Genomic DNA, 26,807 nt, shown 5'->3' on the forward strand with positions numbered 1-26,807 from the left:
TCGACGGCCAACACCGCGGTTCCTGGTGTGTCCGCTGTGCCGTGCGTGTGATCATTGCTTGTACAGCCCTCTCGCAGTGTCCGGAGCAAGTATGGTGGGTCTGACACACCGGTGTCAATGTGTTCTTTTTCCATTTCCAGGAGTGTATATTTATTATACATAAAGGGGACACATTGTTGGAAAAACTTTCGAAAAGTTCTTGGTCGATTTACTTCACCTTTTCACTTGATATTCTAATAAACGTTGGGACTGCCATAGGCTAGGCTACATATTTCTTTAATGTATATGGTATATAAATACATATATAACACGTAAAGAGCAAACACTGTTAGCAAAAATTTAGAAAAGTTCACAACCGATTTACATCAATTTTTATACGATAACCTAATAAACATTCTGGCCAACACAGGCTACATATTCATTTCCTGTATGTAAATATATCTGTAATACATAAAAGGAGGGGGGCTTTTCAGCAAATATCTCACAAAGTTCTGATGAACGATTTGCTTCAAATTTTTACTCGATACTGTAATAAACGTTCCGATGGACATCAGCGACTAATTTTTTAATATATATCGTATACATAAAGGAAAAATATTGTTCGCAAAAATCTCCAAAGTTCTTTACCAATCTGCTTCAAATATTTACAAGAATCTCCAACAAAGGTTCAGATGGACACAGGCACATATTTCTTTAATATACACACATCAAAAAAAGTTTTGCATCACCTCGGATCAGAGAGTTCCGGAATCTGTACAGAAAATTGTAATACAGATCGACATAAACATCATTTCCGCCCTTTTTATAGCTCATGAAAACCACACATTGCATGTTGTACCACTATACAGCGAGACCTTCAGAGGTGGTGGTCCAGATTGCTGTACACACCTGTACCTTTATTACCCAGTATCACGTCATCTTGCATTGATGCATACCTGTATTCGTCCTGGCATACTACCCACAAGTTTATCAAGACACTGTTGACCCAGATTGTCCCACTCCTCAACGGCGATTCGGCGTAGATCCTTCAGAGTGTTTGGTGGGTCACGTCGACCATAAACAGCCCTTTTCAATCTATCCCAGGCATGTTAGATAGGGTTCATGAGTGGAGAACAAGCTGGCCACTCTAGTCGAGCGATGTCGTTATCCTGAAGGAAGTCATTCACAAGATGTGCACGATGAGAGCGCGAGTTGTCGTCCATGAAGACGAATGCCTCGCCAATATGCTGCCGATATGGTTGCACTATCGGTCAGAGAACGATGGCATTCACGTATCGTACAGCCGTTACACCGCCTTCCATGACCACCAGTGGCGTACGTCGGCCACACATAATGCCACACCGAAACAGTAGGGAACCTCCACGTTGTTGCACTCGCTGGACAGTGTGTTCAAAGCATTCATCCTGACTGGATTGCCTCCAAACACGCCTCCGACGACTGTGTGGTTGAAGGCATATGTGACACTCATCGGTGAAAAGAACGTGATGCCAATCCTGAGCGGTCCATTTGGCATGTTGTTGGGCCCATCTGTGCCACGCTGCATGGTGTCGTTGTTGCAAAGATAGACATCGCCATGGATGTCTGGAGTGAATTTGCGCGTCATACAGCCTATTGCGCACAGTTTGAGTCGTAACACGACCTCCTGTGGCTGCACGAAAACGTTATCCAACACGGTGGCGTTGCTGTCAGGGTTCCTCGGAGCCACAATCCGTAGGTATCGGTCATCCACTGCAGTAGTACCCCACGGGTGGCCAGGGCGAGGCATGTCATCGACAGTTCCTGTCTCTCTGTATCTCCTCCGTGTCCGAACAACATCGCTTTGGTTCACTCCGAAACGCCTGGACACTTCCCTTGTTGACAGCCCTTCCTGGCACAAAGTAACAATGCGGACGCGATCGAACCGCGGTATTGACCGTCTAGGCATGGTTGACCTACAGACAACACGAGCGGTGTACGTCCTTCCTGGTGGAATGACTGGACCTGATCGGCTGTCGGACCCCCTCCGTCTATATGCATGGTTGTTTACATCTTTGGGCGGGTTTAGTGACATCTCTTAATAGTCAAAGGGATTGTCTCCGTGATACAATATCGACAGTCAACGTCTATCTTCAGGAGTTCTGGAAACCGTGATGATCCAAAACTTTTTTTATGTTTGTATATGCCATATAATTACATATAAATACAAAATACATAATGCGTCTCTTACTTTCCAAACTTCACAGAAGCTGTCCTGCAAACCTCGCAGAACTAGCACTCCTGGAAGAAAGGATATGGGGAGACATGGCTTAGCCACAGCCTGAGGGATGTTTCTAGAATAAGATTTTCACTCTGCAGCGGAGTGTGCGCTGATATGATACTTCCTCCTAGCAGATTAAAACAGTGTGCCGGACCGAGACTCAAACTTGCAAACATCGTCTTCCAGCAGTACTAGTTCTGCGAGGTTCGCAGGAGAGCTTTTGTGAAGTTTGGAAGATGGGAGACGCGTACTGGCAGACGTAAAGCTGTGAGGACGGGGCGTGAGTCTTGCTTGGGTAGCTCAGGTGGTAGAGCACTTGCACACGAAAGGCAAAGGTCCCGAGTTCGAGCCTCGGCCCGGCACACAGTTTTAATCATCCAGGAAGTTTCATATCAGCGCACATTCCACTTCAGAGTGAACATCTCATTCTACATATGGAATCGAGTCGATATGGTGATACTCGGCTCAAAAATGGTTCAAATGGCTCTGAGCACTATGGGACTTAACATCTATGGTCATCAGTCCCCTAGAACTTAGAACTACTTAAACCTAACTAACCTAAGGACAGCACACAACACCCAGTCATCACGAGACAGAGAAAATCCCTGACCCCGCCGGGAATCGAACCCGGGAACCCGGGCGGATACTCGACTCGATCATGATGGACGTATCCGTGTGTGAATACTAAGGGGAGAACAAGCGTTTCTATATTGCAAACACCGTCTTAAATGCATGGGGTGGTGGCACGGGGTGCCACTGGTTACATGACATGATTATAGCTGGTCCACATGTACAATTTGGTCATCAGACATTAGATTTATGGTGTGTTAAGCCGGGTGGCTGTGCCATTGGTCGTCATCTCGGCGACGTTATTTTTCAACAAGATACTGGTCATATTCGTCGCAGGGAGTTACCTGAGATCCTTATTTGTATAAAATGCTTTGCGTCTGTCGTTCGCTGTTTTATTTCAGACTGACTAGTACCGGGCAGTGTTGCAAATCTTCAGGTTGAAAGACAGTTGTTTTGTAACGAGCGCCTTTCATAGGAAGCGGTCTTGTTATTTCACAGGCAGTCAGGCAGAGCGATGCACCTTTACCAAAACAAGGAAGTGCTGGATTCTCGTGCTACGAGGTCAAAGCTTTGACCAGAGAACTGCGTTTCTTTAGTTTCATCTTGCACCTGAAATACAAAGGCACTCTCGTCTCAATCCTCCGCCATGGCTGTCACGCAGCTGCAAGCAGTACTAGTATTCAGACATTTGTCTTGTCTTGCGTTTGACATGGCTGCATTCGACAGGCAACCTCTAGTCGCGTCAGCGTTTATTACGGTGTTTGTAGCGGAGAAAGAGACAGTGAAATACGCCTTGGACCATGGCCTAATGTTTTTAAAACATAAATCACCAAGGATGCAAAAACGGGCACTACATGATTAAAAGTGTACATGCTATAGTTCATAGACCTAAGACAACCAACATATAGGTTTGTATAATAATTTACAGAAATAAAACTAGAGCCACTGAAGAACACGTAAGTTTTAAAATACGTTTGGATAAAAAATTTAAAATGTAAAGAAAGAAATTGTGTTTCGCCTAATTTAAAAACCTAAATTCAATTAGCAAACACGAAAAGCAGTAACAGGAGTTTCCAACCGCAGAATTTCTTTCATTCTAAGTTTTTTTTAACTCGTAAAGCTTCATAGGACGGTGGGAGAGAGTTACTGACTGATTTCTTTCAGGGGAAATGGTCGCAGAGAGTTAGGCAACCACGTACTTCGGGTACTTGAGTGCGTACGCACTTCATTACTACGTTTGCTTACTGAAGTTCCCGAAGCACTCAGTCCCAGCGAAAATAGTCTACGTCCGACCACTGCAACGCGGCCAAAACGCTGGTAATTCCAAGTATTTTGCGTGACGGGGCAGCCGCACACGAAGAAGGATTTTATGAAACTGTCGCAAATTTCCGTCCCATAGCTTCCTAACGATTGCCTATTGCTGAACAGTAACATAGAACAATAGGGCCATTCTGGATGGTCAGGAGACTCTCCTTCGAATTCCAACCCACAGTGACTCGACGAAAATAGATATTTATCAAAACCTTGCTGAGCTCGGGATGCCTTGCAGTGCCTCTTTTTCTTTCTAAGTGATTACGCATATGCAAAGCGGACACAATTAACTGTACAACCTAAAAAAAGACTGATTTTTTGGTGTGTTAAGTTAAATCTGAAAATGTTTATTGAGTGCTTTGGAATACACAGTGTTCTACATCTACATTCTACATTCATACTCCGCAAGCCACCCAACGGTGTGTGGCGGAGGGCACTTTACGTGCCACTGTCATTACCTCCCTTTCCTGTTCCAGTCGCGTATGGTTCGCGGGAAGAACGACTGTCTGAAAGCCTCCGTGCGCGCTCTAATCTCTCTAATTTTACATTCGTGATCTCCTCGGGAGGTATAAGTAGGGGGAAGCAATATACTCGATACCTCATCCAGAAACGCACCCTCTCGAAACCTGGCGAGCAAGCTACACCGCGATGCAGAGCGCCTCTCTTGCAGAGTCTGCCACTTGAGTTTATTAAACATCTCCGTAACGCTATCACGGTTACCAAATAACCCTGTGACGAAACGCGCCGCTCTTCTTTGGATCTTCTCTATCTCCTCCGTCAACCCGATCTGGTACGGATCCCACACTGATGAGCAATACTCAAGTATAGGTCGAACGAGTGTTTTGTAAGCCACCTCCTTTGTTGATGGACTACATTTTCTAAGCACTCTCCCAATGAATCTCAACCTGGTACCCGCCTTACCAACAATTAATTTTATATGATCATTCCACTTCAAATCGTTCCGCACGCATACTCCCAGATATTTTACAGAAGTGACTGCTACCAGTGTTTGTTCCGCTATCATATAATCATACAATAAAGGATCCTTCTTTCTATGAATTCGCAATACATTACATTTGTCTATGTTAAGGGACAGTTGCCACTCCCTGCACCAAGTGCCTATCCGCTGCAGATCTTCCTGCATTTCGCTACAATTTTCTAATGCTGCAACTTCTCTGTATACTACAGCATCATCCGCGAAAAGCCGCATGGAACTTCCGACACTATCTACTAGGTCATTTATATATATTGTGAAAAGCAATGGTCCCATAACACTTCCCTGTGGCACGCCAGAGGTTACCTTAACGTCTGTAGACGTCTCTCCATTGATAACAACATGCTGTGTTCTGTTTGCTAAAAAATCTTCAATCCAGCCACACAGCTGGTCTGATATTCCGTAGGCTCTTACTTTGTTTATCAGGCGACAGTGCGGAACTGTATCGAACGCCTTCCGGAAGTCAAGAGAAATAGCATCTACCTGGGAGCCTGTATCTAATATTTTCTGGGTCTCATGAACAAATAACGCGAGTTGGGTCTCACACGATCGCTGTTTCCGGAATCCATGTTGATTCCTACATAGTAGATTCTGGGTTTCCAAACACGTCATCTGTAGAAACACATAAATTTTTAAGTTGCTCCACTCCTGACCATGCAAAAGCATGGATTTTCCCGCATACACACGTCACATATGTTTCGTAAATACGTATATTCAACATTCGTTTTACATATTTCAAATATATCCTTAGCGAACTTCTCACTGCAGTTTCATCTAAAATCTGAGGAATGCTGGAATTCTGCCAGTAACAGACTATCGTTTCGAGAAAAAGAACTGTCTGATTCTCCGCTGGTTACACCATGCAACTGTAGAGATACGCGTGGCATGATCTTTGGCCCCGAAACATGCATGCAAAATTATTGGCTGTCTGCAGTCCTCATTATCAGACGTGATTGATGCTTTTAACAATGTAAATAGCGCGACAAGGTGCTACATACTTTAAAAGTATTCCAAAATAACTAATTGCAGGAAATAAATACCAACAGGTCGTTTTTGTTCGTTTCTAAATGCCCCCTTCTCATCGTCACCCTCACAGTACATATATAAGGGGGGCGTTTGAAAAGTCCGTGTAAAGTACGAGAGATTGCACCACCGGCACATATCGAGGTCATGTTTAGTTAGTAGCATCTTTGGAAAGAAGGCACACCAAGTTTCAGCCATATTGGTCAATTTCTTTGTGTTTGGCATTCGTGTGAATCAAAGAAGTCGAGTGATTGTCAAAAAATGGATGATAAAGAATTTCGTGTGGTGATTAACCATTACGCCTCAGGAGGCTAAAGAAAAGCTTGCTAAACATTACGGTGACGCTGCACCTTCGATTAGGACAGTTTATAAGTGGTTTTAAAATTTTCGGAGTGGCCATATTGGCTAAAAATGGTTCAAATGGCTCTGAGCACTATGGGACTCAACTGCTGAGGTCATTAGTCCCCTAGAACTTAGAACTAGTTAAACCTAACTAACCTAAGGACATCACACACATCCATGCCCGAGGCAGGATTCGAACCTGCGACTGTAGCGGTCTCGCGGTTCCAGACTGCAGCGCCAGAACCGCGCGGTCACTTCGGCCGGCTATTCGGAAGGGATCAACAAATTAGAACAGCGTTGGACGAAGTGTGTAAGTCTAAAAGGAGACGATGTCGACAAATAAAAAAGTTTTACCCCAAACACGTAAATAGTTTTTATTTCTGCACCAGCTTTTCAAAAAAACCTCGTATATTCCTGAATGAACCATGTATGTCACGCCTTTCCAAAAATGGTTCAAATGGCTCTGAGCACTATGGGACTTAACATCTGAGGTCATCAGTCCCCTAGAACTTAGAACTACTTAAACCTAACTAACCTAAGGACATCACACACATCCATGCCCGAGGCAGGATTCGAACCTGCGACCCTAGCGGTCGCGCGGCAGGCCTTTTCACTCCCACCCTCAGACGTAGAGGTTTTCCCCAGAGAGCAAGTAGTAAGATTTCCAATTTTGAGACAAATCCCTTCAGACATTACAGACATATCCACCCCTCTGTCCCCAAATTTACGGATGAAACATAAACTTGACTGTCACCAACAAGACTAGCTACTCAGAAAACTATGGATTCTATATTAATATCGTTAGTTATCGAATATGAATTTTTAAATGTCACGTCTTGTCAACCCCAGCCACACCCCTGTGGACAGCTGCGTTATATTATCCCACAATATTTATATACAAGTAATTACAAAAATATGGTTCAAATGGCTCTGAGCACTATGGGACTTAACTTCTGAGGTCATCAGTCCCCTAGAACATAGAACTACTTAAACGTAACTAACCTAAGGACATCACACACGTCCATGCCAGATGCAGGATTCGAACCTGCGACCGTAGCGGTCGCACAGTTCCAGACTGAAGCACCTAGAACCGCTCGGCCACACTGGCCGGCCAAATAATTACACTAACAATGAGTAATTTAATACAAATTTTGATTGAAACTGCTCCAGAGGTAATTGAGTTATGGCGCCCCTATAGGTGGGTGGTAGGTGACTCTTATCCCCCACAGAAGCCTCCATGGGCGTACGTACAAAAATTCAGCTTAAGTTTCATTGCCGGAGAAGAAACAAATATTCACTTTTATCTATTAGACTATGGCTGATTTTAGTTGCTGCTGATGCCGTGCCTGAAATTATTAACCATCGCCTGATCATACCCTAAGGAGAGATGGGCAGTCTAGTATTCTATCCGCGTGTGGCATGATGGGGAGGGTTGGGGTTAGTGTGCCGCACCAGCGTCGGAAAAATTGTCGGGCAGTTACCGGGAAGTGCTGGCGTGGCACGGCCCCCGCTGGCGGACGCTAAAGGCTGTTACGCAAGCCCACGTGCAAACAAGTCAACGGCTCCCTGACTATAATAAAATTAATGCGGCCCGCTGCAAACGTGTGGATCGAATTCGACTTATCGTCAGCCAATTTTGTACCTACAGCTCGCCCGGCGTTCGGCCGGGTGAAAGGAGGAAAAGAGGTGGACGGCTAGGGCTGGGGGAGGAAGGTGGGAGGCGCGGCGGGCTGCGGCGCGAGGTGTCGCCGGGGATGGGGGCGGGCAGGGTGGGGGGAGAGGGAGGGGAAAAAAGCGAGGCCATTCTGCCGCAGCCAGTTGCAGGCGCCGGCGCCAGCGAGGGACAAACACTCCTGAAAGTAAATTGGCGAGTACATTTAGCTGGGCCGTGGGTGGCTGGGTGGTTGTTATAATATCGCTGACGCCAGCCGGCGCGCCGATGGGGTGGGTAGGTAGGGGCTGCGGCTGTTTTTTGGAAGGGCTGGATGGGGGCGGGAGCGGGGGCTGGGGGCGGGGAAGCGGCGGAGGCCCGAGTGCGCTCCGCTCGGCTGCGCCGCTGCGGGGGCGGAGGGACGCGCCGGCTCGGCTGGCTGGCTATGATGGGGGAGGGGCCGTGAGCGAGCACCTCATCCCTCTTGTCACACACCCTCTACCCTCTCCCGCAGAGGGGGGAGTCGCCGCTCTTGCGGAAGGGCTGTGTGTCCTCCCCTCGGCTTCCTAAGCCGTACGCAGACGCCGCCTCTTACGCCGGCCCGACACACTGCACGTCATCCGCCCCCGACACTGCGCCGGTTACGTATGCGTTAGGGAACGATCACACAAAAAGGACTTGTCTTCCAGTTGATTGAAACAAGAACAACAGTTCGTATATGGCGACGAAATACAGCACGGCTATTTTCTGATATTTATTTTTTATTCAACTCATAACTGGTTTCCGAGCACCCACTGCCCATATATGGAGACACGTTGTGAGGTGTCGAAGACACACACTTCTATGTTAACTATTATTTATTCATTTGCAAATGACAAGCAAGACTTGTATCATGACATGACAAAGGAGAGACAGGAGTCGATATAAAAGAGATAGGTGATCTAGTTTTAGAACCAGAATCTAAAAGAGTTTTGGAAGACTTGAGGTCGAATAAGACAGTTGCTGTTGTGGTCTTCAGTCCAGAGACTGGTTTGATGCAGCTCTCCATGCTACTATATCCTGTGCAAGCTTCTTCATCTCCCAGTACCTACTGAAACCTACATCCTTCTGAATCTGTTTAGTGTATTCATCTCTTGGTCTCCCTCTACGATTTTTACCCTTCACGTTGCCCTCCAATACTAAATTGGTGATCCCTCGATGTCTCAGAACATGTCCTACCAACCGATCCCTTCTTCTAGTCAAGTTGTGCCACAAATTTCTCTTCTCTCCACTTCTATTCAATACCTTCTCATTAGTTATGTGATCTACCCATCAAATCTTCAGCATTCTTCTGTAGCACCACATTTCGAAAGCTTCTATTCTTGTCCAAACTATTTATCGTCCATGTTTCACTTCCATTACATGGCTACACTTCAAACAAATACTTACAGAAACGACTTCCTTACACTTAAATCTATACTCGCTGTTAACAAATTTCTCTTCTTCAGAAACGCTTTCCTTGCCATTGCCAGTCTACATTTTGTATCCTCTCTACTTCGACCATCATCAGTTATTTTGCTCCCCAAATAGCAAAACTCCTTTACTACTTTAAGCGTCTCATTTCCTAATCTAATTCCCGCAGCATCACCCGATTTAATTCGACTACATTCCATTATCCTCGTTTTGCTTTTGTTGATGTTCATCTTATATCTTCCTTTCAAGACACTGTCCATTCCGTTCAGCTGCTCTTCCAGGTCAGCCGACAAGTGCAAGAAATATCCCACAATCAGGTTAACAAATGGTTCAATTGGCTCTGAGCACTATGGGACTTAACTTCTAAGGTCATCAGTCCCCTAGAACTTAGAACTACTTAAACCTAACTAACCTAAGGACATCACATCACACACATCCATGCCCGAGGCAGGATTCGAACCTGCGACCGTAGCGGCCACGCGGTTCCAGACTGAAGCGCCTTTAACCGCTTGGCCACTCCGGCCGGCAATCAGGTTAACAGCTCATGCGTCCAAGTTGCTGGAAGAAGAATGGAAAAGAAAACTGACGATTGTTTGTTGGTTGGTTTGAGAGAGGAGACCAAACTGCGAGGTCATCGGTCCCATCGGATTAGGGAAGGATGATGCAAGAAGTCGGCCGTGCCCTTTCCAAGGAATCATCCCGGCCTTCGCCTGAAGCGATTTAGGGAAGTCACGGAAAACCCAAATCAGGATAGCCGGACGCTGGTTTGAACCGTTGTCCTCTCGAACACGAGTCCAGTGTGCTAACCACTGCGCCACCTCGCTCGGTGACGATTGTTAGGTGACGATCAGTTTAGCTTTACAAAAGGTAAAGGCACCAGATTGGCAGTTCTGACGCTGCCGTTCATAAGGGAAGCAAAACTAAAGAAAAATCAAGACACGTTCATACTACTTGTCGACCTGGAAAAGGCGTTCGACAATGTAAAATGGTGCAAGGTCTTCCAAATTCCGAGCAAAATAGAGATAAGACATAGCGAAAGACGGTAATGTACCATATGTACAAGAGCCAAGACTGGAAGACGAAAAACGAAGGGTCGAATTAAAAAGAGTGTAAGACAGCGATGTAGTCTTTCGCTCTGACTGTTCAATCATTACGTCGAAGAAGTAACGATGGAAATAAAAGAAAGGTCAAGAATGGAATTTAAGTTCAGTAAGAAAGGATATCAATGATAAGATTCGCTGAAGACATTGCTATCCTCAGCAAAAATGAACAAGAAATAGAGGATCTGCTGAGTGGAATGTATAGTCTAATGAGATCAGAATATGTGTAACGTTGTTGCTTTAATTTGCTATGAAAGCGGTGCTGATAGACAATAAAAGCGGGTTAAAGCTGTGAGCTGTCTGAGGAAGTTAACTTTGCATTACTGAGCAACTGTTTCACCTGGTATCCAGTCTAGCTTACCGAATTCCCAACCAGACTAACATTAATTATAATCTTATAATAGTCATACGACAACCGGTGATATATATATATATATATATATATATATATATATATATATATATATATATATATATATATATATATATATATATCAAAGAGAATTTAAATAAAAGAAATAAATCAGTTTATATTTGGAAATTTATTTTAACATTGATCATTGAAATTTCAGCATATTAAACTTGAGTCATAACTAAGCTGGTACCTTATTTAGGACTGTGAAAATGTGAGTTTGTAATCTTACGGAACACATTAAATATGGAGCCAAGATTGGGAGACTGCATACAACACTGCATTCATAAAATAACACACGAAGAACGTTGAAACATATGCAAGAGGAAATTAACCACAACCAACCGATTCAATTTTCACCCAAAGAAGTTACGTTCGTAGCGCAATCCTGTCCGTCATGAAATTACCACACACTGGTATACTAAATTCATACTAACTCTCTGTGAAATCTTCCCGAAAAGAATAGCTGAGGGCTACTTTGATGCTTTCACCACATGCTTCACGTGGTCAACTTGGTTTACACAAAGAGTGTAACTCCACAATAATTTTGATAATTAAAATAAATTACATCGAAACGCAATTTACTAAAGAAAAACCTCGAACTGGTTACTATCGTCTTACTATTAACCTGATGGGTCAAACAATTGTATAAGCACGTGGTACTGGTCTCACAAAGTACACCCAACGTGGGTTGAACATAAAGAAAAGTTGCTATATTGAAAAATATTGTCAAGACGAGACGTTAAAATCTCCCGAGCATTCGCATTTAAGATTGATGACCTTAGTTAGAGTTACTGATCAACACGTGGTTCCACTTAACTCACAAAGTAGTGACAAAGCAACTACCGGAAGATATTCTGAACTTCACACGCGAATTACACTGCGTTGCAATTTAAGATAACATTAGATATTTTAGAGCTAAACCTGAAATAAAGGTGATTAAATTTTCAGTAAGGCTGAACTTAAGAAATCCATTGTCCTGCGGACTTAGCAGACACACGCTTTGCCGGAGATCTTACCACTTCAGACGCTCGCCGCGGACAGACTGACCTGCGCTCCTACCGAGCGTGCTTCACAAATACAAACGGAAGTGACCAGAGAGGCAGCTCCCTATACCAACATGACAAGGGACAGACAGGACCATACTAAGGATAGAAACCTCTTTGCTTTTAGAAAGCGTAGCTACCTGTTCCGACGTTGGTCCTACTGTTCTCTAGCAGACAGGCTTGTCTGCTACCATCCAGCATGCAACTAGAAATACATTTGCTCATTCATCCTCTCACACAGAAGGGAAGGGGGATGGAAGTATCTTATCATATACAGTACATAAAAGAAACCGAATGTAGCTTCCGTATGAGACTGTGTGACATGAATTACATATAAACTGTGTTTCAAAGTGTAGTAGTGTGACAGATCGTTCTTGTTGATGTGTAAAAGTAACACGTTTCACTGCTCAGTCTCCTCCCAGATAGTCAGAAACACCACAGTAAATTTAGAAGAGGAATTTATGCCGTAAATGACAACAGATTTAAGAAATTATCATGAAAGGAATCCAACAGAGACCTTTCATAACCACAACACTCCAGGAAAAGACTGTGCAGGGAATTTTCTGGCCATGCTAGGACATTCCGAAGCAGGCTTTACGAGGTGCCGGGGCTAGCAGTGTCTGTAACACTAAATTCTTCGAGAATCTTCATATATAAATGATGCTCTAAGCCCCCCCTATTCTAACTCCGACTTTTGCTGTTGCACATGGATTAAAAAGAAACGCGAACTGACTGTAATCGACCCTGCAAGTGGAGTAGAAAAGAGTTTGGCACCTGCAATAATTTAGTTTGATAGACGTTAATTAAATAAAGGAAAGTTTCAGTACCGATTAACAGAATGAAAGTTCTGTCCAAAATAACAACATGATTTATTATGACTAAACTTAAAATAAAAAACAAAACACATGAAAAATTTACAATACATCAAGTTGGCTCACATTGGATACTCAAATAAATGCTGTGAAGGTGAAGTTGTCCCTAAACTAGATTGTGACATTTATGACGAAGTGGTATGTGGAGCCAATTCCTTGCAACTCAAATCTTAAGAGAAAACACACAGCCAACCCAACATTGATTGCTGCTACCCAAGACAGAACAAAGTTAGAAAAAGACGAACAGGCACGCTCTGCTGAGCTCTGATTATCACGTAGGAAAATCTCTATCTGCTGGTGCTGCCGACATACATTACCAAACTGTCTTCTTAACTGCCAGAACACGATCTGGCGTACCGGAGGCGATGGCTGGTTGCTTCGTTGTCCCGTCGTGGCGATGATAATGTCGCGAGTATAGCCCGAAACAAATTATCCTGGTTTGGTTGTTCCAGACTAAAGACTTCCTAGCAATACAAATGCGCCTCTGAGGGAGACGAAGAAGGTTCGCCACACAATCACTGTCGGTACAGTGATTGATTTTAACAAGCGAAGTCACACTGTAACTCCGATACAGTCAACTTTAGCCAAAACTGCTCAAGACAGACAACATAGGCCGCTTGTACGCAGAACGCTCAATTGCCAACTGTACTCGGAAAGTTATGTTGAAGTCGAAACTTCAGCAACTTCGTTAAACAGTTACAATCAAATAAAAGTATATTAGACTGCCATCGGAAGGCAGGCTGTCCAGAGCAGCGAGAGCTCAGTCTTGTAACCTACTCCGACCGAAAGGCGAGAGCCAACTACCACAAGAGCACCCGTACAAACCGAACACAGAACATTCCCGCCGCCCGAATATCGTGGTCGTGCGGTAGCGTTCTCGCTTCCCACGCCCGGGTTCCCGGGTTCGATTCCCGGCGGGGTCAGGGATTTTCTCTGCCTCGTGATGGCTGGGTGTTGTGTGCTGTCCTTAGGTTAGTTAGGTTTAAGTAGTTCTAAGTTCTAGGGGACTTATGACCACAGCAGTTGAGTCCCATAGTGCTCAGAGCCATTTTCATTTTTTTCAACATTCCCGCCCCCGCGACAGTGGCCGTGGTTAAACGTTCCAATCAGCAACTCGAAAACCGGCGGAAAACGCGGGAATTTGCGCGCCAAGGCTGCTTGGGAACACAAGTCATTCCCACGCCTCGCTGGTAGCCCGCCAGAAAGTGTTTTCGCGAAGTTTCTGCGAAGTAACGGAACCTCTAGCCCAGCCGCTACTTCAGGCACCTGCGAGTGTCTCCGCTGCTATTCTACAATGTCGGCGTCTGGAAAGCATTCACTCGACTCCCTCACACCCGTCGGCTTACCCTTTCAAGATCAGCAGAGCCCGCCTGTCACCGGACCACCCGGGTGACGAGTGATGCTGCGCGGGAAGTCCGTGTGTGAAGGAATAGCAACTTTTCACCGCATGCAATTAGAGAGGGAAATTGTAAGACAGAAATATGAGAGGGGGCTCATGCCACCTCTCAGATTCTCACACCAAATTTAACCCAAATGTAAAGAAACGTCAAAAGGTCACCAGGTACTTGTTAAAACACAATAATTTCAACACATCTATAGAATCTACCAATTTCAAAGAGAAAAAAAAAACCATCTGTGATACCTATTTAAAAGATAGTGTAGACCTGATTCGGTCAGCAAGTAAAAACAACGGTCCCTGTGTCATTAATATGAAAACAATTTCGGTTGTTACCCTTATGGAGTTCACCAGTATTTGTTCATTGCAAGAGCCAACTGATCACAGGAAAATTTATGACTGTTTATTAACAAGTAAAACTTATGAAAATAGTGAAGGTGCCACAGCAGTTAAAAAAGAACATGAAAATAACATCAGTATTATAAATCAGGACATTGCAATGAACAATCCGCAAAAGCAAAAAAAAAAAGGATAAGAGAAAAAACATGTTTTACAAAGTGGTTATCGCAAAAAAATTCTATATCTTATAAAACTAATAACTTGTAGAATTAAAATAACTTTGTGGCACTAATTTAATCACTCTACTATATTTCAGTTAGTTAGCAAACAATGATCACTGTGTCATTATACTGAAACTACAATTAATTATGTGATTGTTACACTTAAGGGGTTCCTCATTATAAATATGCCCAATGCAAAGGCTAATCGATCACTGTCCAATGAGCATGAATAGCTATCTGACTGATAAACAAAGCAATGCCACAGGAATGAATTTACGAAACAAAATATCACAAATCAAATACAACACACAAAAACAAACATTGAGAAATAAAACAGCTCTGAAAGTACAGTAGCCAAAGTCTAAAAAAACACCAATAAATAAAACACCTGCAAAATACGTCAGTCTAATAAAAAACACCAGTAAATCGAATCCCTGCAAAACACACGATCAAAGTTTCTCTGAAAGAAACACACGTATATGCATTGGACTAAGAACTGTTTAATCACTGTTCACTGACACACTCAGTAGTTCCGCTGTTCTGAGGCACAATATAAATAAGGGGGGGGGGGCGGTTTGTCGCCGCAGCTGTCAGTAGGGATTTTTGTCCATCTGTTGCATGCAATCCCGCCATCTCTGCCCTCTCATGAAGTTTCTCTTGGTGGCCCGTGTCACGTACATCTCGATTTGGTTCTATATTTGTGTTGTAAAATTCGTGCGGTATCCTCGTTTGACACGCCAGGTTGATGTTCCTGGGCAAGGATGACACTTAATGGCTCTTCTTTGTGCCACCCTTAGCAACCAGAGAACATCGAACTATGGTTTACTGTCGCTTGACAGTGGGCATCTGTCAGGAAATTTTGATAGTCGTCGTTGACGCCTGCAAGTTTCTCTGGACAGTACCTGTCAAAAGGCTCCATGCCCCTTTATCCCCTGTCTTCTGTCGTTTCACCGCGGCCGTCTCGTCACGGTCACATGCGTGTGGTGTGTTGCCAGCAGATGTATTTCCGCGCGGTGGACCGCTCGGCCATCTCAGGTCATCACCTCCACGAAGGGTCGCACTGGTGCGGCCGGCCATTAGCTCCGGGTGCAAGGGAAAGTGTTTGTCCTGTACCCTTCTTTTGTTGTGACCGCGCTCCCGAAGTGGCCCGGTTGACAGTGTGTCCTGCTGGGAAACCCGCCAGTTTACAACTAGCCCTCCTCCTCGCTGCTCCCGCTGTCTCGTAAGAGTTTAGCCGGTTCGTTTTCACGTTCTCAACTGCATTCACAGAAATTGTTCATCATAGTTATGTGATTACAAAATGTCATACATAATACCACTTAGTATTGTCTTTCCACAATTTTTAAGAACAAAAGTGAGACTTAATTTTTTTAAATAAAAAAGTTAGATGAATCGACAATATAAAAATAACAGTTAAATGACTTGACAATATAAAAAGTAAAAGTGAAATGACTTGACAGTATAAAAATAAAAATTAAATGAACTGACAATATAATATCTAAATTCATAGCACTAATGTGGTTCACTTCCGTTTTAATAAATAAAATGCTACTTATTAATTCACTAAAATGAATAGGATTATGCCTTGTGCAAGTATAGGTCAGGGCAGCATAGGGTTCACATGTTATTTACACACACACACACACACATGCACACCTGTTGTCTATACTACAAACTAACTACCCATAAACATGTATTACTCAAAATTCTACTTCTATCCCCTACTAGTTAATCCAACAAGCTACTTCAGTGCTACTTCAACAAAGTGTTTACACCACTACAACATTGTTCTAATTCGTCCTCTTCCTCACGCTCGCCACATATGTCTTGTCATATGATAAATATGGAGAAACTTTCCTTAAACATACACAGTAAAAAGAAGAATGGTTATTTACACACCAAAACATTTCTACCAGTTGACACACCTGATAAGAGACTCGCAATTATACATTTATCATACTCGTATATTCACACAAAAAACAGTAAGAAAATTTCATCTAAAATTACATTGTCACAAGAATTAATCACGCAGATGACTCTGAGAAGGATAAAAATATTTTCATTATACAGGTTATACTACATTTTCTTACCCATTTCGTTCCTTCTTTAAGTTACCTTTCACTTCCAAATCAGTTATTTCGCCTGTGGTGGTCATTCTGGATTCATTTCTCATGAATGGCAAAATTGTGGTCACCTCTATTCTGTAAAACAGTTTCATCTTAACATCCTATTGAACTTACAACTGACACAAAAGATCCGAATCCTCCTGTAGTTTAAATGACAAATGTTTTGCTTCATCCTTATTACATTAAACCAAGCTTTCCTTCGGTCCCATAATCAAAATTATTTAATCCTCCTCTGCCTTCAAGAGGTAAATTTCCTCAGTACAAATCATATAGGCTGCAGTGCATCCCGCATCAGCGAAAACAGTAAGCTGTAATGCTCACAGCATCAGCAAAACACATAAACGTCGCTTTTCTAGGACAAGTATTAACGCAGAATAATTTTTCAGGCTTTGGCTCAACATCAATCAAGACTACAGAAAGGATCCATATTTCTGTTCCATTCTCCATTTGCTGAAAAACGGCTCGTATTTGACTACCACAATAATATTTCAGGGCCACGTAAATTACACAAACCACAATTCTTCTTTCACCTTGAAGGGAATCAATATACTGACGAAATCCACAGCCAGCACTTTACATACTCAGCTATAAAGAACAAAAAAGACATATATCATCAATATTAACATATCATCGCATATTGGGAAGCCAATGGTTAAACAATCGTATTATTGCCTCCTGTTTTCAAGATTCTAAACTTCTAAGAGTTCCCCTATCTTAAAATATTCATACAGCACGCATACTATAGTAAGAGATCCTCATTTATACTGACAGATATAGAATAGTAATAGATAGATAGTAGCGCTGAAAGCAGAAAATCGGAAACACGGCTACTAACAGCTGGGGACCTGGGTTTGCCAGACCCATAATACCCACAGATCGGATATTCCCCTGAGTTTTGCATTAATTCAACACAGATCTTGCTTCCTTCAGGAGCGACTCGTTTCAATTTACACAAAGAAAACATAAACAGCATTTCACTCGTTCACAAAGCAACCTTTTATCTTCACATTTGAACCAACGTAAATCCTAACTGCACAAGGAAAGAAAAAAAAACTAAAAACATCACTTCAATCAATCACATAGAAACATCTTTATCATTAATTTTACGAACAAATTATTCAAAATGCATATGTCACAAATGTAAACCAATCAATTCATTCTCCTCTCTATACACCCTATGTACTCATTTGCCATGTCACTCATTTGTTCCGATTGGGCGCCTTCTGCGCTGATCGTTTGTCATTGCCGGTTTTGCTCTTTTCCATTTGCTGGATTATGTCTAGGGTTAGCCGGCCGAATTTCAACATCATGAGGTGCTCCGCCTACAGTCCTATTCCCACCGTGTTCACCGTAGTATCGATTCTGGTTGCCGTAACTGTTGCGTTCACGATCCTGTCCACGTCCTCGATCATTTCCGTTGTTCCACCTGTGTTCGCGACTGTTACCCCAGTTTCTATACGGCAGGTCCCGATTATTGTTCCGTTCGCGTCGCGACGACCAGTCACGCCGTTGATTAGTACTACGGCCACGACTGCGATCGCGCTGCTGTGCCCCGTAATAACTTTTTGCCTGATTAGGCGGGCATTCTGCTGTATTATACTCCAACTCTTGGAGAAGTGTCTTAAACGTTTCCACGTCCTCTTTGCATCGTCCCGCAAGAATGACGTGGCGCAAGTGCATCGGCAATTTGGTGATGCATATCATAATTAGCTCCGCAGGTCCGTATGGATCGTATAGAAATTGATTCGCCTGCAGCATGTGGTCGAATAGGCGTGCTGGGCTGCCGAAACCAGACTGGTTCAAATTTGGCAGCATAATTATGCCATGCTTGACCCTATCTTGTGCCGCTTCCGACCAATAGGCGGACAGAAAGGCTTGTCGAAACTCCCGAGTGGAGTTGCAATGACGCGCTGCCGACCTCATGCGTATCGCCGTTTCGCCTTCCAAATAGCCACACATATATTCTATCTTATGTGAACTTGCCCAGTCGGGGGGAAGACAGAACTCAAATTGCTCGAGCCATGCTCGTGGATGTATTCCTTTTTGCGAATTTCGAAATATCGCAAACTTTCTCACTGTAAGGAAATGTTTGAAATCAAATCCCCGCATTTCCTCCCGGCGAGGCCCTTGAATGTTTCTATTTTTCTCATGTCTGCCCCTCAAAATACATTCTTCCCTGTCATCAAAATCTCCCTCGTGGCCGGAGTCCCTCTCTGCACTGTTCGTACGGCTATTTTTAGTGCTATTGGCGAGTTCGTAATCACACGCCATGCGGTTTTCTAGATGCGCCACGCGTTCTTGTAATTCGCCTGTTACAGCTTTGTGCCGCCTGTTAACTTCGAACTGTCCCTTCTGAAATCTAAGAAGCGAACGCACTTCTTCGGTCTCTGCGGCCGCTACCGGTGTAGTATTGTTCTCGCTTTCCGTCACCTTCATCGTGCCTACGATGTCCGCTAATGCCGCAATTTTAGCATGTATTTGTCTGTTGTCCTCCGCCCCAGTCTGCTTCAATTGTTCTACTTGCTGTTCGAGTGCGTGAATCGCTTGACTGTTGTCCGCTACTGTGTTGCTAACAGACGTGGGACAATGCGTTTCCGCTTCCTGGACCCTCGAGAGTACCTGCTGGTGTTCTCTATGGCATTCTTCTCTCAGCGCTTGGAAATTCCTAAGTAGCTGTTCTTCGCTCTCTGTAGATTCCGCATCGTGACTCCGCTTGCCCTGTTCTAAGGCTTGCAGACGGTCATCGATTTGTTCAAATATACGGCCTAATTCTTTCATAATATCACTTTTTATTTCACTTGCCAGATTGTTTATTCTTTGTGAGATATCATCGGACACTCTCTGCATCGACTTGTCGACTTTATTTGTCTGCTGGATTAGTTTTTCGTCTATTTATTGGCCTAGCTCGCGGATCGATTTTTCAGATTCCTGCGTCATTTGTTCGTCTAGCTTACGGATCGATTTTTCAGATTTCTCTGTCATTTGTTCGCCTAGCTCGCTGATCGATTTTTCAGATTTCTGCGTCATTTGTTCGCCTAGCTCACGGATCGATTTTTCATATGATTCTTTTTGTTCTCGGAACGATTTTTCAGATTTTTGCGTCATTTGATCGCCTAGCTCTCGGATCGATTTTTCAGATTTCTCTGCGTTTTCTTTATTTTGTTGCAATAAGGCTTTCATGAGTTCTGCCAAATCAGTTTGGTTAGTTGGAGGCAAATTAATTTCTGGCTCTGATGTGAGCCCGTTCGTCCTGTTTTACATTTCCTCTGAAGTATTCCCCAATGCATTTTCGGAACCGTCTGACGCGTTAATATTCGAAATCAAATTATTCCCTTGGTCCATGTTGCTTAAGTTATTGGACCGCCTACTTTCAGCTTGGTTACGTGTCTGCATTAGTTCAATTTATACCCGGTACGCAACACACTAATCAGAATAAATGTATCCCCCAAAAATTACGACAGTCACACGAAAGGTACCCAACCTAGTACGCACTTTCTCACACGCAAAACAAATTTATATATTCGATCGAAGTCAGTGCAATTTACAAGCGAGAAGAAAAACACATACATATAAAACACACAAATATAGAAAACAAAACAATAGAAACAACACAACGCCGCTCAACAACGCCGTGAATCTTTTGAAAGTCTGCTCAGAAACAACGCAGAAGTTGTTTGAGCGCTGCAGGGAAAAAAAATTAAGAAATATACAACGCTCGCAATCTAACGTTTCAGGGATTCCAGAGTCTAGCGGAATCACAGAACAGGGTCGCCATGTGTAACGTTGTTGCTTTAATTTGCTATGAAAGCGGTGCTGATAGACAATAAAAGCGGGTTAAAGCTGTGAGCTGTCTGAGGAAGTTAACTTTGCATTACTGAGCAACTGTTTCACCAGGTATCCAGTCTAGCTTACCAAATTCCCAACCAGACTAACATTAATTATAATCTTATAATAGTCGTACGACAACCGGTGATATATATATATATATATATATATATATATATATATATATATATATATAAAAGAATTAAATCAGTTTATATTTGGAAATTTATTTTAACATTGATCATTGAATTTTCAGCATATTAAACTTGATTCATAACTAAGCTGGTACCTTATTTAGGACTGTGAAAATGTGAGTTTGTAATCTTACGGAACACATCAAATATGGAGCCAAGATTGGGAGACTGCATACAACACTGCATTCATAAAATAACACACGAAGAACGTTGAAACATATGCAAGAGGAAATTAACCACAACCAACCGATTCAATTTTCACCCAAAGAAGTTACGTTCGTAGCGCAATCCTGTCCGTAATGAAATTACCACACACTGGTATACTAAATTCATACTAACTCTCTGTGAAATCTTCCCGAAAAGAATAGCTGAGGGCTACTTTGATGCTTTCACCACATGCTTCACGTTGTCAACTTGGGTTACACAAAGAGTGTAACTCCACAATAATTTTGATAATTAAAATAAATTACATCGAAACGCAATTTACTAAAGAAAAACCTCGAACTGGTTACTATCGTCTTACTATTAACCTGATGGGTCAAACAATTGTATAAGCACGTGGTACTGGTCTCACAAAGTACACCCAACGTGGGTTGAACATAAAGAAAAGTTGCTATATTGAAAAATATTGTCAAGACGAGACGTTATAATCTCACGAGCAATCGCATTTAAGATTGATGACCTTAGTTAGAGTTACTGATCAACACGTGGTTCCACTTAACTCACAAAGTAGTGACAAAGCAACTACCGGAAGATATTCTGAACTTCACACGCGAATTACATTGCGTTGCAATTAAAGATAACATTAGATATTTTAGAGCTAAACCTGAAATAAAGGTGATTAAATTTTCAGTTAGGCTGAACTTAAGAAATCCATTGTCCTGCGGACTTAGCAGACACGCGCTTTGCCGGAGATCTTACCACTTCAGACGCTCGCCGCGGACAGACTGACCTGCGTTCCTACCGAGCGTGCTTCACAAATACAAACGGAAGTGACCAGAGAGGCAGCTCCCTATACCAACATGACAAGGGACGGGCAGGACCATACTAAGGATAGAAACCTCTTTGCTTTTAGAAAGCGTAGCTACCTGTTCCGACGTTGGTCCTACTGTTCTCTAGCAGACAGGCTTGTGTGCTACCATCCAGCATGCAACTAGAAACACATTTGCTCATTCATCCTCTCACACAGAAGGGAAGGGGGATGACAGTATCTTAGCATATACAGTATATAAAAGAAAGTGAATGTAGCTTCCGTATGAGACTGTGTGACATGAATTACATATAAACTGTGTTTTAAAGTGTAGTAGTGTGACAGATCGTTCTTGTTTATGTGTAAAAGTAACACGTTTCAATGCTCAGTCTCCTCCCAGATAGTCGGAAACACCACAGTAAATTTAGAAGAGGAATTTATGCCGTAAATGACAAAAGATCTAAGAAATTAACATGAAAGGAATCCAACAGCGACCTTTCATATGGATTGATACTAAATCGAAGAAAGACGGAAGTAATGAAAAGTAACAGAAATAAGAACAACCAGAAATTTAACATCAGGATTCGAGAGCACGAAAGAAATGAAGTTAAGGAATATTGCTACCTGGGCAGCAAAATAACCCATGACGGACGGAGCAAGGAGGACACAAAAAGCAGACTGACACTGGCAAAAAGAAATTCCTGGCCAAGAGAAGTCTTCTAGTACGAAACATAGGCCTTAATTTGAGAAAGGAATTTTGGAGAATGTACGTTCGGAACACAACACTGTATGCTAGTGAAACATGGACTGTGGGTAAACCGGAACGGAAGAGAATCAAAGCATTTGAGATGTAGTGTTAAAGAAGAATGTTGATGATTAAGTGGACTGATAAGGTAAGGAATGAGGAGGTTGTTCAGAGAATCGGTGAGGAAAGGAATACACGAAGAACACTGACAAGAAGAAGGGACAGGATGGTAGGACATCTACTAGGACATCACGGAATAACTTCCAGTGTATTAGAGGGAGCTGTGGAGGGTAAAATCAGTAGAGGAATAGGGAGACTGGAATACAGCAAGCAACTAATTGAGGACGTAGGTTGCAAGTGCTACTCTGAGATGGTGTGGTTGGCACAGGAGAGGAATTCGTGCCGGTCCGCGACGAACCAGTCAGAAGACTGACTAAAATACCATTTTAGCATTTCCAGTAAAGCTTCTCTGTGTATTACTGCTATTTCTTCTTCCACTGGCGCTTGCGAATAACTATGTCTTCAGCTATCGATTCAGACATGCCTTGCCAAAGACTAACGTTCCACCCGTTGAAGTGTCATGCCTGTGTCTCTCATGCTCCATGTGATAATCGAACAGTCTTTGTACAGAGCCACCTTTGGTTGGCATTCTAGGAGAAATGGTGAAAGTCTCCATTTCACAACATCACCAACAAACCCCTTGAGCAGCTGTAAAAGAGTTGAAATCTCCCTGATGGATTTGTTACTCAGGTGACATTCAGTAACTACTCCATGTTCGCAGTCGCGGAACTCTACTGGCCGACTCATTCTGTAGTTACTGCTTCTATGTTCTCCTCACCTCATTTTACACTGGTGGGAGCACCTCACGTTGAATCTAGTGATCAGTTCCGCATTATTTAGAGGTGTCCGGATACTTCTGATTAGATAGTATAGAAATTTTGGACATCAGCGATGTTCCTGGGTTCACTGTGTTCTGTGAAATAAATGGTAATACACCATCCCTCTATAGTCGCAGTAAGATTCATCAGAGCAAGGCGTCCCTCTGAAGACTTCCAACATAACTGTGGACCAAATGTCAGGAATGAGGAAGTTCCGTGGACCACCACCGTACAACCTGGAAGTTTACAAATCAACCGGTCGTGGAAGCTTTCATTGTAAGAATCTAAAGCCCGGACATTCCAGAACTCAAATGAATATCGAAAGAAAAATCCTCGTTTAAGAGAGTAATATTCCCACAAACTACCCTACTGGCCATTGAAATTGCTACACCATGAAGATGACGTGCTACAGACGCGAAATTTAACCGACAGGAAGAAGATGCTGTGATATGCAAAGAGCATTCACACAAGGTTGGCACCGTTGCGACACCTACAACGTGCTGACATGGTGAAAGTTTCCAACCGATTTCTCACGCACAAACAGCAGCTGACCGCCGTTGCCTGGTGAAACGTTGTTGTGATGCCTCGTGTAAGGCCGCGAAAAAAAAAAGATGGAAAAACAAGACCTGCACAAGAAAGCGGCACACAACAGGCGCACCATCACGTTTCCGACTTTGATAACGGTCGGATTGTAGCCTATCGCGATTGCGGTTTATCGTATCGCGACATTGCTGCTCGCGTTGGTCCAGATCCAATGACTGTTAGCAGAATACGGAATCGGTGGGTTCAGGAGGGTAATACAGAACGCCGTGCTGGATCCCAATGGCCTCGTATCACTAGCAGTCGAGGTGGCAGGCATCTTATCCGCATGGCTGTAATGGATAGTGCAGCCACGTCTCGATCCCTGAGTCAACAGTTGGGGACGTTTGCAAGACAACAACCATCTGCACGAACAGTTCGACGACGTTTGGAGCAGCATGGACTATCAGCTCGGAGACCATGGCTCCGGTTACCTTTGGCGCTGCATCACAGACGGGAGTGCCTTCGATGGTGTACTCAACGACGAACCTGGGTGCACGAATGGCAAAACGTCATTTTTTCGGATGAATCCAGGTTCTGTTTACAGCATCGTGATGGTCGCATCCGTGTTTGGCGACATCGCGGTGAACGCACATTGAAAGCGTGTATTCGTCATCTTCATGCTGGCGTATCACCCGGCGTGATGGTATGGGGTGTCACTGGTTACACGTCTCGGTCACCTCTTTTTCGCACCGAATGCACTTTGAACAGTGGACGTTACATTTCAGATGTGTTACGACCCGGGGCTCTATTCTTCATTCGATCCCTGCGAAACCTTACATTCCAGGAGGATAATGCACGACCGCATGTTGCAGGTCCTGTACGGGCCTTTCTGGATACTGAAAATGTTCGACTGCTGCCCTGGCCACCGCATGCTCCAGATCTCTCACCAACTGAAAACGTCTGGTCAATGGTGGCCGAGCAACTGGCTCATCACAGTACCCCAGTCACTACTCTTGATGAACTGTGGTATCGTGTTGAAGCTGGATGGGCAGCTGTACCTTAAACGCCATCCAAGCTCTGTTTGACTCAATGCCCAGAAGTATCAAGGCCGTTATTACGGCCAGAGGTGGTTGTTCTGGGTACTGATTTCTCAGGATCTATGCACCCAAATTACGTGAAAATGTAATCACATGTCAGTTCTAGTATAATATATTTGTCCAATGAATACTCGTTTATCATCTGCATTTCTTTTTGGTGTAGCGATTTTAATGGGCAGTAGTGTAATTTGACACTCAACGCGGTACCGGAGGGGAGCGACTGTAAATGGAAAATGCCTCCACGGTCGCTCCCATCAGTCAAGGCGTCGAGTATGAACTTCGTTTGCGCGTACAGTGCGAGACTTGCCCAATAGCTCGTCATAAATTACGCCAGCTTAAAAACAGTTTCGTCGGGCGCTGTATCAGATTATACAGCACGTGTCCGGCTGCTACAGTGGACACAGAAGGCAATCCTTCAAACCCCTCCCAGCCGCTTCGCTGCCCCCTTCCACTGTGGCACCGCCCTGCATTACCATACGGCCCCTGGCGCAAGTGTTGCGCCGCGTATTAGTCGTACGTCACGCAGGGGATTAGCGCGATAATGAAGCGGGACCACGCCAGGAAGTGCGCCGCTGCGCTTATCGGGCCCTGCCCTGCCCCGTGCGAGAGGCCGCGAAAAAAAAAGAAAGAAAAACAAGACCGGCACAAGAAAGCGGCACACAACAGGCGCCGCAGTAGCAGCCACAGCCGAGCCGGTCAAGGACGAACCAGCTGTCCGCCTCGGTCCACGGGCAGAGCTCGGGCGCCGCCTTGCAACCCTGTTTCGCAACACAGCAGAAACGTTCATTTCGTCCGTCTTAGGGGCTTTCGTGGCGTCGCGCGAAGTTCTACACGCGCCTTCCTGGCGACATGCGGTCCCCGAATCAGATTACGAGATGTACTGATCCACAGATTTCATCAGAAGTGTTTACTTACTTACTTACTCACTGGTCATACCGGACTCGAGAGTCCATTACCGCAGCAACGTATTTTCGCCATCTGTCCCTGTCTTGGGCTATTTCCTTCCATTCAGCTTCAATACCTAGGCTCCTTAAATCAGCCTTCACATTGTCCTCCCATCTACGCCTCGGTCTCCCCACAGGACGTTTTCCCTCTAAGTGCCCTACCAGTATTCTGCACGCTGCCCTGCCCTCATCCATTCGAGCTACGTGACCCGCCCATCGCAGCCTACGTGATTTACTAATACTGATTATGTCAGGGCTTGAATAGAGTTCGTGAAGCTCTTCGTTATGCAGTTTTCGCCACTCTCCGCTAATGTCATCCCTTTTGGCTCCGAAAATTTTCCTCAAAATTTTGTTTTCAAGTACTCGAAACGGCTTTTATTTTTGCACAGTGAGAGACCAAGTCTCACACCCATACAGCATAACTGGTAGAATAATAGTTTTGTATATTCTAATCTTTAAATTCCTAGACAATATCCGTGATGAAAGTAATCTATTCAGTGAGAAGTAGCACGCATTTCCCGCCCGTAATCTCTTCTTCAGT

The 26,807-nt window shown here is 43.9% G+C and overlaps 1 protein-coding gene across 1 annotated transcript in view; it reads left to right on the forward strand.

Moving 5' to 3' along the window:
- Positions 1 to 8,461: 8,461 nt before the first annotated feature.
- The window catches only part of LOC126195561 (uncharacterized), a 58,558-nt gene continuing 40,212 nt past the window's right edge, over positions 8,462 to 26,807 (forward strand). The window contains exon 1 of the mRNA XM_049934184.1: positions 8,462 to 8,589. Coding sequence (XP_049790141.1) covers positions 8,462 to 8,589 — 128 coding nt within the window. The remainder of the gene's footprint in view (positions 8,590 to 26,807) is intronic.

This window comes from Schistocerca nitens, chromosome 7 (genome assembly GCF_023898315.1).
Source record: "Schistocerca nitens isolate TAMUIC-IGC-003100 chromosome 7, iqSchNite1.1, whole genome shotgun sequence".
In the NCBI taxonomy this organism is placed as follows: Eukaryota; Metazoa; Arthropoda; class Insecta; order Orthoptera; family Acrididae; genus Schistocerca; species Schistocerca nitens.